General features: G+C 44.5%; 1 protein-coding gene across 7 annotated transcripts in view; it reads right to left on the bottom strand.

Moving 5' to 3' along the window:
• Nucleotides 1–7694: 7694 nt before the first annotated feature.
• The window catches only part of ST6GAL1 (ST6 beta-galactoside alpha-2,6-sialyltransferase 1), a 156952-nt gene continuing 146372 nt past the window's right edge, over nt 7695–18274 (bottom strand). For all 7 annotated transcript variants that reach the window (XM_063721641.1, XM_054550434.2, XM_024244137.3 and 4 more), the window contains 3 exon segments: nt 13309–13407; nt 11923–12097; nt 7695–10694 (listed from right to left, as the gene is read on the bottom strand). In XM_063721641.1, the coding sequence (XP_063577711.1) occupies nt 10453–10694; nt 11923–12097; nt 13309–13407 (516 nt within the window). In that variant the 3' untranslated portion in view covers nt 7695–10452.

Here is an 18274-nt window from a genome sequence, read left to right as displayed (position 1 = left end):
TATTATGATGTCTAAAATTAAAAAGACTTATACTAAGTTTAGCAATAATGTGTCAGAATTAAAATTTTTATGCACTACTGGTGGAAATTTAAAATAGTACAACCACTTTAGGAAACAATATGGCAGTTTTTTTAAAAATTAACTAAATGCCTATAATATGACTCAACCATTTCACTCATACAAGTCACCCAGCAGAAATAAAAGACTTGTATACAAAGGGTCACAGCAACTTTATTTATAATATCCCCAAACTAGAAAACAATCCAAATGTTCAACAACAAATATAACTGTTATACAAATACGGTATATCCACAAAGTGGAATACTACTCAGCAATAAGAGGAATAAGCTATTAATATACACTACAGTATGGATGAATCTCAAAACATTATGCTGAGTAAAAGAAGCTGGACAAAAAAAAAAAGAGTTTGTGGGCCGGCACAATGGCTCATGCCTGAAATCCTAGCACTTTGAGAGGCCGAGGCAGGTGGATTGCTTCAGCTCAGGAGTTCAGGACCAGCCTGAGCAACATAATGAGACCCTTGTCTCTACAAAAAACACAAAAAGTATCTGGGTATAGTGGTGTGCACCTGTCATCCCAGCTACTCAGGAGGCTGAAGTGGGAGGATTGCTTGAGCCCAGGAGGTGGAGGTTGCAGCGAACTGAGATTACACCACTGCACTCCAGCCTGAGCAACAGAGCCAGATCCTGTCTGAAAAAAAAAAAAGAGTATGTGGTTTAAGTGATGGATTTGTAAAGTTGTACTTGGCCAGTCTAAACCGTCCAAGAGTTCTACTTCCTGTATGTTTCCTATCAGAGTTAGCAACAAGGGACTTTAGAGGGTGGGAAAAAGGCAAAGGCAACAGCTATTTTGAAGCAGCATCTGGGCCTACAGTTGCTCTACTACCTACCCTTGGATTCACCAATTTTTCTGACTTTGGGACCATGTATGGGTTTAGTTCTGTGACAAAGGGCCCTGGCTTCTGCAGGATACCCTCATCACCAACATCAGAGGCAACAAGAATGGACAAGAGTTTCAGCCTGTCTTTGTGAGGCTCCAGCTCATGCTTCCCCATGCCAGCCCGCTTGCGATCGTCTTGACTTTTTGCCCAGTAGACTTCCAGCTCTAGCATCAGACATGGAAACAGCCTTAAAGAGACTCCTTGACCAGCTGCCACAATTGCATAAAGCCAATTTCCTGTAACAGATTCATACACGTATTTTACCCCCACCCCACTCTCTTTTGTTGAACGCTGACTGGTATAGATACAGGGTCCATACTGTATGGTTGCATTTATATACAATTCTGAAAAATGCAAACTAATCTGTAGTGCAGAAAACAGAAAGCTCCTGGGAATAGGGAGGAGCAGGGAGGGATGGAAGGAAGGGGTTATCAAGGGAATGAAGAAACAACCTTAGTAGGTGATATGTTTACATTTTGATTGTGATGATGATTTCACAGTTGTATACATAAGCCACAATTTATCAAATTGTGCAGTTTATTTTATGCCAATCATACTCACTGTTAATTTTTTTTTTTTAGTGCAGAAAAGAATTGGCACACTAATTTCCTGACACTAATTTCCTAGTTTAAGCTGCCTGGAAATGAAATTCTAGGAATCTTTCGGGCTTTGTTGTGCCACCTCCACTGTGCAGAGGAAGTTGTAAAAGATAAATAAATGACAGGAAGCTCTTTTAATTTACTCTTAAGAGAGACATAGCAAATTTTGGTCTAGAAAGAAATGTAACAAAGTGTGTTTTTATTTTCCTTTTATCTATACTAGTATGTTTTCCCACAATGAACATGAAGTAATTTTGTAATTAAAATAAAAGGAAAATATGGCACATCCTCCAGATGTATTTTTCTTTCTCACTGAAAGTCCCTTTTTATGTGTTTAAAGAAATATGCTGGCTGTGTTGGCTCAAGCCTGTAATCCCAGCACTTTAGGAAGCTGAGGCGGGTGGATCATCTGAGCTCAGGAATTCACGACCAGCCTGGGGAACATAGCAAAAATGTATTTTCTCTATCAAAAATACAAAAAATTAGCCAGGCATGGTGGTGCATGTCTGTAATATCAGCTACTCGAGAGGCTGAGGTGGGAGGATGGCTTGAGCCCAGGAGGTGGAGGTTGCAGTGAACCGAGTTTGCACCACTGCATTGCAGCCTGGGTGACAGAGTGAAACACTGTCTCAAAAAAAAAAAAAAAAAAAAAAAAAGGAAAGAAAAGAGAGCAGAAAAGAAATAAGAGAAAATAGAATTTCACAGGATAAGGTTCCTAGAGTAAATGACTATTGTCTGTGACACAAGAATCTACAAAGGGTCTGTGAAGCTATGATATAACAGAAATGTGGAATACTCTCTGACCACTGAGACCCCATCAATAAGGATTTGGTTATTTAATTATTTTATTAAACTTACCATTACTTTATTCCTCTGGAAGGCTGAGGTGATGAAACACTGTTCTGAGAAAGCAAGAGCATTTGCTTTAGAAACAAAGTGGGTTTATTGACGCATATTACCTTGGGCTTCTCACCAGCCCACTTAGCATAGGACATGAAACACCTAGGGATGAAATGTTCTCTGTTGATTTTTTCTTTTGAATGTGAAATGTACAGTTTTTGAAGTCACAACATTAGCACAATTAAGAAGTTTATCTGACAATAACAGAACCCAAGGAAATTGGTTAGTATTGTGTTTCTAGAATACTGTATCTTCCTGTTCAGTTTAACTAACTTTCAACCAGTCAATCATCAACATCAATTTTTTTTTTTTTTAGACAGAGTCTTGCTATATCACCCAGGCTGCAGTGAGTGGTGCCATCATAGCTCACTGCAGCCTCGACCTCTCAGGCTCAAGTAATCCTCCCACCTCAGCCTCCTGAGTAGCCAGGACCACAGGAGGGCATCACCACACCCAACACATTTTTTATTTTTTGTAGAGACAGGGTTTCCCAATGTTGCCCAGGCTAGTCTTGAACTCCTGGCCTCAAGCCATCCTCCCTCCTTGGCCTGCCAAAGTGCTGGCATTACAGGCATGAGTCACTGCACCCAGCTCATCTTCGTCTTCCATAGACACAAAGACAAATCAGACCCAAGCCCTGTCCCAAGTAGGCTCAACACATTACTTTACTGTAATGCAACGTATGCGGAGACAACCGCAGAATGGAAAAGAGAAGCACAGGGGCACCTACCAAAGCTTTCTTAGCGGGGAAGAGCTGCAGAATCAGGGAAAGCTTCTCAGAACAGATGGTTGACTTTGCCTGGTGGTCCTTCCAAGCAGACAGACTTCTTCCGAGGCCTGGGCCTTTGGGAGCAATCTACATAACTACATAGAATAATTTATGTTTTGCCTAACAAGAATCCAATTTCAAACTTTTGCTTTGCTAGCAGATGTTTGGCCTTCTCTGCCTCAGAGAAAGGGGAACTTCAGTCAAAGGCAAAAATAGAAGATCATCCTAGGCTTTTGAGTTTCCAAGGGCCCAGCCCTGGCATGATGGACATTTTAAGGAATTAAATTCAGGAGTGATTTTAACTTCTATGCATGATTTTTGCCTTCTATGCTAATTTTTTAACCTTGCAACTGAATCAGAATGATTCCACTGTACAGTGTTTTAAAAGAAAAAAATGTTACCTCTAGAATTTTACACCCAGGCAATTCAACTTTCATGTATTAAAACAGCTACATTCTCAGATATGCAAGGATTCATGTATCCTTGAAAAAATTATTTGAAGATGTACTACAACAGAGCAATAAATGGAGCAAATAAAGGGCATTAAGAATGGAGCTGTCAGCCAGGCATGGTGGCTCATGCCTGTACTCCCAGCACTTTGGGAGTCCGAGGCAGGTCGATCATGAGGTCAGGAGTTCGAGACCAGCCTGGTCTACATGGTGAAACCCCATCTCTACTAAAAATACAAAAAATTAGCCGGGTGTGGTGGCATGCACCTGTAGTCCCAGCTACTCAGGAGGCTGAGGCAGGAGAATCGCTTGACCCCGGGAGGCAGAAGCTGCAGTGAGCTGATATTGCGCCACTGCACTCCAGCCTGGGTGACAGAGTGAGACTGTGTCTCAAAAAGAAAGAAAAAGAATGGAGCTTGGTAATTCCAGCTACTTGGGAGGCTGAGACAGAAGAATCACTTAAACCCGGGAGGTGGAGGTTGCAGTGAGCAAAGATGGCACCACTGCACTCCAGCCTGGGTGACAGAGCAAGACCCCGTCACGAAAAGAATGGAGCTGTCACGTATAAAAGGGTAGATGCTGAGAAATTAACCAATTTAAAATAGAAATGTACCCTAAAAATACATTTGTAATTTTGATTATAAAGCCGAATGATATTACCAAAAATTATTTTCCAAAGAACAATGATATTCTGAATCCAAAATTCTAATGTTAATAAAAACTAAGGGTGGGTGATTAAAAAATAAAAGTGTGTCAAACTTCTTATCTTACAAAAATACAAGATACTGTTTCATTCCTGACTCTGGTAAGAGAGGAAATATAGGTTAAAGTATATTGTAAAACATAAGGCAACAGAAAACTTGGTAGTTTGAAAGGCAGAATGAAATATAGGGTATAGGCTGGGTGCAGTGGCTCACGCATGTAATCCCAGCACTTTGGAAGGCCGAGGCAGGCAGATCACGATGTCAGGAGATCGAGACCATCCTGGCCAACATGGTGAAACTCTGTCTCTACTAAAAATACAAAACTTAGCTGGGCATGGTGTTGCATGCCTGTAATCCCAGCTACTCAGGAGGCTGAGGCAGGGGAATCACTTGAACCAGGGAATCGGAGGTTGCAGTGAACACAGATCGCGACACAGCACTCCAGCTTGGTGACACAGCCAGACTCTGTCTCAAAAAAAAAAAAAAAAAAAAAGAAAAAAGAAAAGAATGAAATATAGAGTATATACTATACCAAGCTCTGATGATAATGAAGCCCTAGCTGCCATCTTGGCTGCAATCTTTGAGACCCCAAGCCAGAAGTATCTAGCTAAATGACTCGTAAATTTCTGACTCATAGTAACTGTGTGAGAAAATAATGTTTATTGCTTGTTACGAGCTCAACTGTGTCCCGTCAGAATTCATATGCTGAAGTCCTAATCCGCAATCCTCAGCATGTGACTGTATTTGGAGGGATGGCCTTTAAAGAGGTGATTAATTTAAAATGAGGCCGTTAGGGTGGGTCCTAATCCAATTTGACTGGTCTCCTTATAAGAGGAGTTTTGGACACAGAGACAACCAGGGATCAGCCATGTGAGGACACAGGAAGCAGGTGGCCGTCTGCAAACCAACAGGAGAGGCCTCGGGAGAAACCAATCCTGATGACAGTTTGACTTTGGACTTCCAGCCTCCAGATCTGCGAGAAAATAAATTTCTGTTGCTTAAGCCACACGGTCGGTGGCATTTTGTTATGGCAGCTTTAGCAAACTAATATACTTTTGTTTTAAGCTACTAAATTTTGAAGTCATTTGTTAGCCATATATAACGAATACAGATCTTCGTTTTGGAGGTTCTTATGACTAATTTGTATGGAGAAACAAACACCAAAAAATAACAAAATAATTAACCAGAGAAAGTAACAGAGTTCCCAGTAATCCTATAATGCTGCCTTCAGTTTATTCCCTGGTCTGTCTTTTTCTAATTCTGTAAGACTGTTCCAGAAGTTCCCCTAATATGATTCTGAGTTTCCCAGCCACAATTCCTGAGGGGAAAATAGTACCCAGCCCAACCCCTGAACCCACTTCTCACCTCAGGATACAATCAGAGATGAGAACATGTGCTTATTAAATATTTGGTATTTTGGAGAAAACAAATGTAAATAAACTGCATGCTCAACTCTAGGAACAAGTTGTGTGTAAACTGTAACCCATCCTTATGATAGAATATCATTCAACCATTACAAAGCCTGTTTTCAAAAAGGTCCTTAATGATCCAGAGGCATTTTTATAATGTATTTTTTAAATAAAAAGATGGGTTTTTATTTGTATAAAAATATTGTATTTTAAAGTAGGATTGGAAACTGCTGGTAGAGGTTACCTTTGGATCATAGGATGTGGAAGATGATTCTTTTTCTCTTTTTAAAATTTTCTGTTCTTTTGACACTGAATATGTATTACTTTCATAATCAGAAGTTGCATTTTACTTAAAGAAAAAAGAATCTTGCCCATCCTCAAGACTCCCCAAATCTCCCCGTTAAAATGAATGTCTCCTCTATAACGCCATTATTTTACTTTACCTTGTATTATCGCATGTCTTCATATTTGGCATTTGCATACTATTTTTCTTCTAAGCAGTTATGGATGTGTGCCTAACAGTAGCAGTGTTATCCAGGTTTAGCTTTCCAGAAACTAACATCACTAATCTCACATTAGTATGATAATACCTATCCACAGGCAGGGCAGGCCCATTCCCGTGGCCCTTCATTTCTTTGAGAGGCAGGTGCTGTGGGTTTTCATCCTGTTCCCCGTGCCAGGCACATGATGGCTGTTTAATGTATATTCACTGGATCAAAGAGAATTCCTCTTCCCATTATAAACTTGTTTTCTGATTAATCCTGAGAACACCTGGATGGGGACATCAATGCTTTGGGTGGTGGGATTTCAGGGGTACTGAGAAGGCCTTTTCCTCTCTCCTGAGCTGATGCCATTATCCCATCCCATAGCATGAGATTCTTGAGCGAGTGTTCCTGGCCTAAGTGAGAGTGGAAAGCGGTGTTAGAGCCACTTTCTGTCACATTACAACACATCCCAGAGGCTGCGCTGGGGGCCATGAAGGAAGTGGAAATCAAGGACATCCAGAGGACGAGGACCTGGGACTAGGAAGGAGGTGGCAGTCTCTGAGTCCTGTGTGGCCCTTCTCCCCATGTTGCTCATGGCTGTAGAGGCCAGGCGCTGGTACGGGTTCAGCACACTGTCAGGCCATGAAGCACTCTCTAAGAACAGTATCTAAGACACTGGAAGTCGGGCTTTGTCAGTGAGGAGAACCCTACTAGTGGGGTGGGAGCGGAGGTTGCAGGTGCTTGGTATCTGTGTGGGCTCAGCCTTCGTGGTGTTCTCCCTGTGTGCATGCCTGTCTCCAAATTTCCACGTTTCAAAAGGACACCAGTCATACTGGAGCAGGGGCCCAACCTAGTCCAACATGACCTCATCTTAACTAATTACATCTGCAATGACCCTATTTCCAAATAAGGTCATATTCTGAGGTACTGGGGGTTAGGACTTCAGACATCCGAATCTTGGGGGGACACAATTCAACCTGTAACAAGGGGGTGGGCAGTTCACAGGAGAAAGGAATTATCCTCTCTCCCCTAACTCATGCTCCTTCTCAAGATTTGTGTCCAAACATTTTCAGTCCTTTTAAGACATCATTCATTTAAGGATTTTAGAGTTTTGGAAACCGAGGGAAAGGTCTTCCTTATGTGCTGCTTTCTGCCCGACTCCATCTCTTCTTTGATGCAACAGGTTAGTTACGTGAATCCAGGCAAGAGCAAAAAATAAAAATAAAAAAATCAGTAAACCAGTGAATATTTCAAATAAAGTTCACATTTCTTTTCCTGGAGTATGGAAGAGTAAGTCTAAGGCTAGAGGAGCTAGTGGGTAAGGACTGGGGGGTTCAGGACCGCAGTTGTGTCCTCTTTGGAGATAAAAGTTGGCAATCAGCAGTTGTTCATTTAGCAAATAAGAAGACAGAAGCAGCTTAAAGAAACACACACATATTTATTTTAAAATTTGACATAATCCTTGGGTAATTATTAGCTTAGGCATTTTTCAGAAGTTTCCGAGACTGATATCTCAACTCCAAACCAACAGCAATAGCTTATTTAATTGGTGGAAGGATGAGAGAGGGTCCCATGATCCAGATGAATAGATGGCTATCAAAGAAGACAGAACCCCACAGACAGAGGCAGCATTAAGTCATAATTTTTAAATTAACTGTCACAAATATGAAACATCTCACCAGACCAACAATAACGTCCATATCATAATTTGCATTTTACCGGTGTCCACATATAGACAGCACAGAACTAAAAGCTCTGTAGACTTCAGAATCATATTTAAATTAATTTGATCCTTTATATTAATAATAATTAAAAACTAGATTCTACCCAGTGTCGTCCCAGTCTCCACACCAACACGTATGTCCTGCTGTCAGAATGCCACCTCCTCTGCACTCAGTGGTCATGATTCGAAGATTAAAATCAGTGTGTCAAATCAGAACATAAACCAAGCCAGGAATTCATGGGCCCAGAGAGGGGTAAGGGGCTTGTCCTATACAGCAGTTAAGCAGCCCACGTGCTCCGCCCGTTCCCAAGCAGAATCAGACTGGAGCTGCAGGCAGCGAGGAGGAGGGCATGTTCTGTGTTGTCCACTGCTTTGCATGGTTTCCTGGGTGTTCCAAGGAGGATAGTTGTTGTCTCCCAATAAGACAGTTAATTCCCTGAGGACAGGACCTCTTCCGCACTAGCCTCCGTCACAGCAGGGTGCATGCAGCCGAGGTGTGAGCACAGAGCAGGTCCCTACTGAAGGCAGGAAGGAAACCAGCATGAACTGAGCACCTACTACGTGCCAGGACGGGTGCTTTCCTGTAATCCTCACAAAAGCAGTGAGATAGGATCATCATCCCCACTTTACAGGTGTGGAAACAGAGGCTCAAGGAAGAGCATTTGCCCAGAGTGGCACAGCTAGTCAGTAGGGGAGCATCAATTTGAAAATCCAGGCCTTCTCACTCCAGGGCCCTTTCTAGCTACATAATCTGAGGGTTTGGCAGTAAATGAGGATCCCGGCTCCGAGATGGTTGGTTTGGAACCCAGACATTAGATCACCTTGAGCACATGGGGCCAGCCTTGAGAGTGCAGAGCCCTGGGTCTAGGAACCCTGGCTCTACAGCATGACTTGGTGATCTTGTGCAAGTCTTTTAACCTCTCCACACCGGGGCTGCACTGGTCCAGCAGGATTCCCTATCAGGGAGAGGGGACTTAATAAAACCATCTGGAGAGCATGTCTGCAAACTACAGTGGGACAGCCTCTGCCCAGAGACCCTGATGTTGCTCACTTGCAAGGAAGAGGTGCAGAGCATTGCAATCTGCTGTCACACCTCTCACACCTGGTGACAATCAGTTCTGATCTCCAAGGTTCTGACCTCTGAGAGTGACGTAAGTCCAGAGAGCCACACCACTACACCCTGAGAGACCTTCGGCAAAAGGCCCGTGAGCTCAAAGAAATTGGGGTCAGGATGCTTTTAAAGCAAAAAATGCTTAAAAAAAAACCAAACAAACAAAAAACAGATGGTGGTTAGGAGAAGATTTGGGGGGTAGGTATTGAAAAGGAAGAATGGGACTGTGGTATGCAAACCCAGCTGACAGCATTGGGTCAAGCCAGGCAGAGCCTGGAGAAATCAGGTTTTGCGGCTCTGGATTGCCTGGTATCTGTCGTGAGGCTGCACTTGCTACTTCAGACATGGGCAGAAGGTTTCCTAAAAAATTATCTTCAGTCTCTAAGTTCAGGTAGATCTTAGAAAATAAACATGGGAAGAAAGAAAAACACAATTCGAACGGCTCAGATGTAATCTGCTTGCCATGTTTCTTCTCTTCCTCTAAGACTCATCTGAATGCCCCGTGCTACAAAGCCTTCTCTGATTCACAAACACAGTTTAAGTGCGTGGCCCTCCTGGGTGCACAGAGAGAGCAAGCCCATCTCTCTCCAAATCCCCAGTGCACTGAGCACACTGAATCTTACCTGCCTGTTCAGATGTCTGCCTTTCTCACTGAACCGTAGCAACTTGAGGATAGACACTGTATCCTTCTCTACCTTCCATCTCCACATGGAGAGGGAAAGTGGGCTAACCAAGACCCTTTAATCATAAGCACCCAGTCTAAGGACCAGCCCAACCAGCCAGAGTGATAGGAACATGTTCCAGGGGCAAGGACCTCGGGAGCAACTTTTTTCTGGAGGCGCGGAGCATGTTTCCAATCCCCTGTACCACCTACTTGCCCCCCAGAGCCACCCTGCATTGGGCACAATTGTAATTTGGGAGAATTTCTTTAAAACGTGAAACCAATATTTAGATGCAGACTTCAAGCAATATAGAGCATTGGTTTGTGAGAATGGCATCATTCTGTTGGGAAAAACAAAGCCCAGCTTTGGCAGCCTTGATGGGAGAGGTAGATCTTGCATCTACCAAGGTGGAAGGTGGGGAGGATGCTGCCTGGAAAGAATGCTAGATATGTGTGCATGTGTGTGGCGGGAGGCTCTGGGCTCACAAACTGTCTGGCTACGGGGAAGGCTGGACCTGATTTCCTGACCACAGGCTCTTGAAGCCCCCGTGCTCTTGCTGACAGAGGCCCCTAGAGTAAAAGGAGCAGGCTGGAATTGTTCAGGAAAATGTTCTTCCCAGGCTGGGGTGGCCAAGAGACCATTCATTTAATGCCTGATGGAGAAGAGTGGGGAGCCTGTGCTTAGCAGTGAATGGTCCGGAAGCCAGGCAGTGTGGCTTTTCCAAGCAGGTAGATGTCCTCATCTGTGCCCTGGTTGAGATGCTTCACCAAATTCTTCTCATAGAGCAGCGGGTGGTAGGCACCCATCGTGCAGGCACTATCAAAGAACTTCTGGTAGTAGTAGCACACGTCAGTCTTGCGCTTGGATGGGAGGAACTCATAAATGTCCACCTGGTCACACAGCGTCATCATGATGATGATACCTGGAGAGGGGAGCAGAGGTGAGTCATGCCTGACAACCCACCCCAGCACCCCAGAGCTCTGCCCAGTGGGTCCAGCAGCTCATGACCCCAAATTTGGAGAGCTTTCCCTATGGAGTTTCTATTTATGACTGTGATTCCCAATCTAAGTTTCAGCAAGCCAAGCCCAGCAGTGTTCCTTAGGATGCAGGGCTGTGTGAGGGTTATACACCCTTGAATCCCCAGCACCTAGGCCAGGGCCTGGTGAAAAACAGATCCTCCCTAAATGCTAGTAGATTAAATGACTCCATCAATCAGCCAATGAATGTATCCACGGAATAATTTATTGGGAGAAAGAGAACAAGATTACTGAGCTGACTGAGGAGACAGTGGCATCATGTGTAGTTAGCACTTTCTAGCACTGTGACATCCTGCAGAACCTCTTGGATGGTGCTATTTGGGAGCAGATTTTTCCTTATAGCACTTGCATGAAACAGTGTTGGGGAGGGAAGACTTTTCTTCCCTTAGCTGGGCAAAGAGACAGCTGGAACAGGAGCACTCCACAGTCTGTATGATGAGGTGTGGAGAAAATCCAAGAAGAGGGCCCCTGGCCAGCATTGTTCCAATAAACTCTGCACAGCACCGTTACTGATCCTATCTTTATTTAAATATTTGATATTTCACTCATCATAATTTTTACATTAATTGTGTTTTCTGAAGATACTGTAGTAAAATATTATTTATCTGGATGACTGAGTTTTTAAGGGGTACCCCCTTAAATTGTACACCTGAGAAAAGTGCCTTGCTCCCCTCATCTGAGGTTCAGCCCCGCTCCTCATTTTCCCACCTCCCTCCCCTGTTCATGGCTTCCCTTCCCTCCATCTTCCTCTGCTAAACTCTCCCCTCTCCAAAGCCTACTGAACGCTACTTCCTCCATGAGGCTATATGCGACTGTCCAGCTAGAAGGTGTCCTCTCTCCTATGACACCAGGTTGTCTCTCCCTTCTGGCACAAATTGAATATTGCCTCAGACATCTGATTGACCTCACCAATAGATACCCTCAGGAAAAAGGACTTTATCTTATTTCCCTCTGTATTTTAGATAGAACTTGGCACGGTCTACAAGCAGAGCAAAATCCTAGCAACTGTTTAGTGAGCAAGCGAACGAATGAATGAATGAATGAGACCCCAGAAAAAAAGCTCATCTCTTCTAGAAACAAACATGCAAGGTCTTTTCCCCGACATGAACTCACCAAGCATCCCAGAGGATGGGGGGTTTGGCTGAATCTCTTCTGGGGAGATTTCTTGAAGAATGTCCCATAGCTCCCAAGGCATCTGGGGCTTGAGGATGTAAAAGGGCTGATTGGGGTGCAGCTTACGATAACTCTTGTAGTTATTAAAGAAATTATAATCTGGATTCTGGTACCACTGAAAAAGAAAGAATTGGTCCTCTCAAGGGAGAAATGGGCCAGTGAGCTGCTCCCCCCAGGAGTCATCCTCATCAGTGGACATGGGGAGGGGAAAGGACCAACAAGGGTTGCTCTTGAGGCACAGCCCTTTTCTTGCAGCAGACTACAGGCTTCTCTTCCAGCCGCAGGTTTCACTGGATAGCAGGGTGGGGCCTGGCCTATAGCCTGTGCTTTTGGGGAGAGTTGAGCTTGGCGACCCAAGATCAGCTTCAGGCTTCAGGATCAGAGTCGGGGAATATTATCAGAGCTGAAAAGAGCCCCAGGTACCATCTGGACCCATCTCTCATTTTTAAAGGGGAGAAAACTAGAGCATAGGACATCTATGAGTTCAGAGTCCTTGTCCTGACCTAGGCAAATTTGAGTTCTAAGTGAGATCAGTGCAAAACTGTTGAAAGTCAGATAGTGAGGGTGCCAGGGGTCGCCAGAGCCTGTCAGGCATTGGTAGATCCAACTTAAGAGTTAAGTGTCCCAAGATTAGTGCTCTCTCCCCTTCTCAGGCCATGCTCCTGAGGCCACAGCAGCCTACATCAGGGAGAGGTCAACTGACATGCATTAACAGTGAGAGGACTATTCCAGAGAGGTTAGAATCCAGCAGGCCTGCCACTCATGTCTCCTTCCCTGGAAACAGCTGCTGTTGCAGATCTGCGCCTTCTGCTTAGTAAATCAAGCCCTGGAATGGGGGACTTTCATTCACCACATTCCAATTTCCCCATCTGTAAAATGGGAACAACCACGCTTCCATCTATCGCCTTAAATTGTTAGGAGAGTGAAATGGGAAGAATTCTGGATATTGGAAGTGTGAAATAAAAGTGTGCTAATATTATTTACAGGAGTAACGGCAACTACTCTTGAGTTCTGCTGATGCCATTAGGAATAATTGCATTAATGAACAATCTACCCCAGATGTTGGGAACTCCAGCCACTATCCCAGTAAATACTGTAACTGGGAGACAATACCTGGCAGTGCTTGGCAGGGCAAGGAGAGTAGCTGGCATAAGACAGGAATACTTCTGAATCTGCTAGTCCAGATGAAATGGGGTACCCTAAAACTCAAATACCCAGCCTTTAGGGATAGCCAATGTCAGCCATGACTTTAAAAACCTAGGCAATCAGGAAAATCTGTAGACAGACAGGAAACCCAACCCCTATTTCCCATGGACACCCACTTACCTTTGGGATATCTGAATGGTATACAGATGGGTCCCATACAATTAGGATTCCTTCATTGTACAAACTGTCTTTAAGGAAGCGCTTCTCTGTGGTAACCAACTGCGGGAAGAAAGAGATAAGCTGTCATTTGAACATTCATATGCAAATGTTTGACATGAAGTAATAGCTGACATAGCACAAGGTACAGCCTGAGGCCCCAGAGCCCCATGAGGCTTCTAAGTTCTGGTGCGGCACTTAACTTTGGTGAAAGAAAGGTAAAGATACCAGCCTGCGCTGTGTTGACCTGAAAGGACATTTATCACAAGCCACTAGCCATAGAATAGGAAGGGTTCCATCCAGTCAGGCTTTGAGATTACAGGGGCAAGGGTACAGTGAAAATAGATGGCATCCCAGCCTCCTGGAGTCACACCTTGTGTGGGGGTCACAAGAATGGAGTCTGAAGTCAGGGACTCATATAATCAAAATTATCTCTGGAATCCTTTCAGTCACCTAGAGAGTCCAGTACACTACATACACATCATGATGGAGACTGACATAGGATCTCTCACGAAGTCCAACACAGCCAATAGTTTCTGCAGCACGGAACAGATGGCTGTGCTTGTGGTTGAGCACCAGATGAAATATTCAGTTTGTGTGCAGAGGCCAGAGTGCATGCAAAAATGCACACCTCCCAACAGGAGACCCTCACCGGGCTGGTGAGACGCTCATGTGTGCCTCTGCTGGCTGAGGGAACCAGCTATGGCTGGCTATGGCCTCTCCCCACCACACTGGCCCCTGGGCTGGCCTGCACATGGGTGTTACACCTGCCTTAAACATGAGTGTAACAACCTTGCTTGAAGAATTCTGCAAAATGTATTAAGAGCATTTTTTTTTAAGCACATTTATACTCTTTGACTCAATAATTCTATGTTTAGGAATCTATCCTAAGAAAGAATTCAAATTCTGGGGGGAAAATAATGCATGTAAATGTTCATTATTTATCAAAATATAGAAAAGTATTTGCAAAAGATACTGGTCTTGGATCTTGAGCAAATAGAGTAATCTTACTAGGCCCTCATTTTCTTTTTTTTTTTTTTTTGAGGCGGAGTCTCGCTCTGTCGCCCAGGCTGGAGTGCAGTGGCGCCATCTTGGCTCACTGCAAGCTCCGCCTCCCGGGTTCACACCATTCTCCTGCCTCAGCCTCCGAGCAGCAGGGACTACAGACGCCCGCCACCACGCCAGGCTAATTTTTTTTTTTTTTTTTTTTTTTTGTATTTTTAGGAGAGACGGGGTTTCACCTTGTTAGCAAGGATAGTCTCGATCACCTGACCTTGTGATCCGCCCGCCTCGGCCTCCCAAAGTGCTGGGATTACAGGCGTGAGCCACCGCGCCCGGCTGGCCCTCATTTTCTTACCTGTGAAATGGGAATAACACATTTGCTCTGCTCTCTCAAACACGAGCTGTCTTGCCGATCAGATGGAAATCATGAGTGAATGAGAAAGAAAAGTAGCCCCAAAGGCTTAAGAATGAAGGGAGCCATGTCCCTCTTAAGAAAGCCAGAACTCATACATGAAATCAGCTGTCAACATTCACCTTAAAAAGCAGGCGAGAGATGATGTTGCCCAGGTAAAAACTGAGAGGAATAAATGGCAGAAATCAAATCAAGAACTGACAGAAATGAAAGCAAGAATCGTGACAATAATCCCTCTCCACCTCGGCCTACATCGCTAAGGCTGAGACCTAATCAATGTCACTGCAGTATCTGGAAAAAACTATGGCAAGAGAGACAGCCTGTGTGCAACTCAAAGAACAGCAATCTGCCACGAGCCTCTACAATCACTGAGCTATCCCCACGCCCATACCTTCCTACAGATGTAAGGAAGTTCATGGAAGCCTGAAGAATATACTCTCATTTCCTCAATATATCTTTGAGACAAGAAATATTGGTGGTCGGTCTACCTTGGCTGGAGATTGTGCAGCTATGCTGGGTGCTAAGAAGCCGAAGGAAAGACACAGTCCCTGTCCTCCAGGAGGTCACAGGGCAGTGGGAAAGGTAAACAATTGAACGATGGTTAACACGCTGTGATGGTGCAACAACAGAGGTAGTATGAGGATGGCCATAAAGTGAGCGAGTGTTGGGCCGGGCGCCGTGGCTCACGCCTGTAATCCCAGCACTTTGGGAGGCCGAGGCAGGTGGATCAAGAGGTCAAGAGATTGAGACCATCCTGGCCAACATGGTGAAACCCCGTCTCTACTGAAAATACAAACATTAGCCAGGCATGGTGGCGGGTGCTTGTAGTCCCAGCTACTTGGGAGGCTGAGGCAGGAGAATCACTTGAACCCAGGAGGCAGAGGTTGCAGTGAGCCAAGATTGCACCACTGCACTCCAGCCTGGCAACAGAGTGAGACTCCATCTCGAAAAAAATAAAATAAGCAAGTGTTAGGGGGCAAAAAAGAAGATGCCAAGCAGAGACTGTAATCATGAGAGAGGGGATGTCTGAGACAAAGGGAACCAAGTGCAAACCCCTGAATGTGTGAGTGTGTGGCAGAGACTGCTAGATGTTACCCAGTATCCATTCTCTATTTCTTCTTTGACCACCAACACCTCTGGTTTTTACTTTTGCACACGGCAACCTAAAATAGAATCCCTGAAATAAAAAAATTTCATAGCCTCTCTTTATAGATAAATATGGCTGGGTGACTAATTCTGGCCAACGGTATGCAAGCAAGTGTGACTTCCAGGAACTATCCTTAGAGGCAAGGTTATGCCTTTCCTTGTTCCTTCTTCCTGCTGGCTGAAATGTGAATGTGATGGCTGGAGCTTCAGCAGTCATTTTGGACTATAAAATGGAAGTCATATGCTGAGAACGGCAAACCCACAAAGTAGAAAGAACTTGGATTCTGACACTGGAACACCATATTAACTTTGGAATGTCTACCTTTGGACTGCTTTTGCATGAGAGAGAAATACATTTTTTGTTTTGTTAAGCTAGTGTGGGGGGATGTGTGTTCCTGTCTCTTGCAGGAACAACTAGTACAGTGTGTACCCTGTTTGGGAATTGCAAGTAGTTCGGTATGGCTAGGATACAGAGAAAGAGCTGGAAGAGATCAGAGAAATGTAGACAGAGGCCAAGCCAGGGAGCTTAGGATTTCTTCAGTAGGTTATGGGGACCAGGAAAGGGTTTTAAGTAAGGAAGATCTAAACACGCTAGAGTTCTGAATTAGTGTTTTTAGAAAAAAGAAGACCACGTAGAAGCTCCTGTTGTCACCCAAGAAATAATGGAGTAAAGAAAAGAAGTTACAATTGTCGGCTGTAGACGTGAAGACTAATTGAATGTTGACAGTGAGGGGAAAAGGGGACCAAGGGGACTCCTGGACCTCAGGCCATTTCCTGCATAAGAACAGAGAAAAAGGAACAACTGGTATATGCCTGTGGGAGTGAGGTGGGGTGGAAATTTGAAGTTCAAGGATGAGGGCTGGGCGCAGTGGCTCACTTGAGGTCAGGAGTTCAAGACCAGCCTGGCCAACATGGCGAAACCCTTTCTCTACTAAAAATACAAAAATCAGTCGGGCATGGTGGCGGGCACCTGTAATCCCAGCTACTTGGAAGGCTGAGGCAGGAGAATAGCTTGAACTCGGGAGGCAGAGGTTGCAGTGAGCCAAGATCGTGCCACTGCACTCTAGCCTGGCAACAGAGCGAGACTCCGTCTTGAGAAAAAAAAAAAAAAAGAAGTTCAAGGATGAGACTACTGGCCGGGAGTTCCCTGGCTGACAGGCCATAAGAACTAAGAACAGAACCCACATCTTGTAACTTTTAAGTACTGTCCTCCTTCCAATGGGAACATTGTAACTTACAACAGCCCTTCAGGTCTGTAGTCCAAGGGCAGAGCAGGCTTCCTGCTAGACAGGGATTTGTAAGATAGACGTGATTTAGCTGGTGACAGGGAGGCCTGAGGACAGAGGGCCAGTACTCCCTATCCTCATCCACCCTATTCCCCTGAAAACAGCTGGTATATTAAAAGCAAAGTGTCTTTTCTTTAGCTATGCTTCTTTCTATGCAGAGTACTGATGCCAGGTGATATATACATACTCACGAGGAATAGCAATAACTGGGATTTAAAAAAAATGTCTCCCCCTGCTATAGCCCCTTTCCAGCAATTTTGAGTATGCAAAGCAGGGGACCAGCAACTCCTGGCTCCCTGAGACTTTCCCAGCTGTGGCTTCACTGTCCTCAGAAATTCCAAGAGATGCACGAAGCTTTCTTCTTTACAATACATGAAAACAACAGACGCCATTTACTGGTGCTTACTACATGCTAGCTACTGTCATACCTCAACTCAGTTTATCTTCACAATAGCCCTAGGAAGTAAGTGTTAATATGCTCATTTTATAATTAAAGAAATAGAGATGCTAAATGCTAAGTAATTTGTCCAAGTTACACAGTCAGTAAGTAAGAGAGTCTGAATTGGATTCTTAGGTCTGGCTCCAGAGACCACACTTTTTTTTTTGAGATGAAGTCTTGCTCTGTTGCCTAGGCTGGAGTGCAGTGGCACGATCTCAGCTCACTGCAACCTCTGCCTCCCAGGTTCAAGTGATTCTCCTGCCTCAGCTTCCCAAGTAGCTGGTACGACAGACGTGTGCCACCACACCCAGCTAATTTTTTGTATTTTTAGTAGAGACGGGGTTTCACTGTGTTAGCCAGGATGATCTTGATCTCCTGACCTTGTGATCCAAACACCTCGGCCTCCCAAAGTGTTGGGATTACAGGCATGAGCCATCGCGCCCGGCCCAGAGACTACACTTCTAACCTATGTGCTACAATGCCTCACATAATGTGGGTGGGGTAGGGTACCACAGCTCTTGGGGGAGGATGTCGGAGAACACTGGATAGGAGTATGGAGTGTTAGGAGAATTTGCTTCTTGCCTGAGTTGCAGTATGTCACAGCTGGATGATACTCAAGGTATTAAATTCAGACCCATCATTTTC

The sequence above is a fragment of the Pongo abelii genome, chromosome 2 (assembly GCF_028885655.2).
Source record: "Pongo abelii isolate AG06213 chromosome 2, NHGRI_mPonAbe1-v2.0_pri, whole genome shotgun sequence".
Taxonomy (NCBI): Eukaryota; Metazoa; Chordata; class Mammalia; order Primates; family Hominidae; genus Pongo; species Pongo abelii.
The sequence above is the reverse complement of the archived record's forward strand: the minus strand, read 5'-3'. Positions and strand labels throughout refer to the sequence as shown.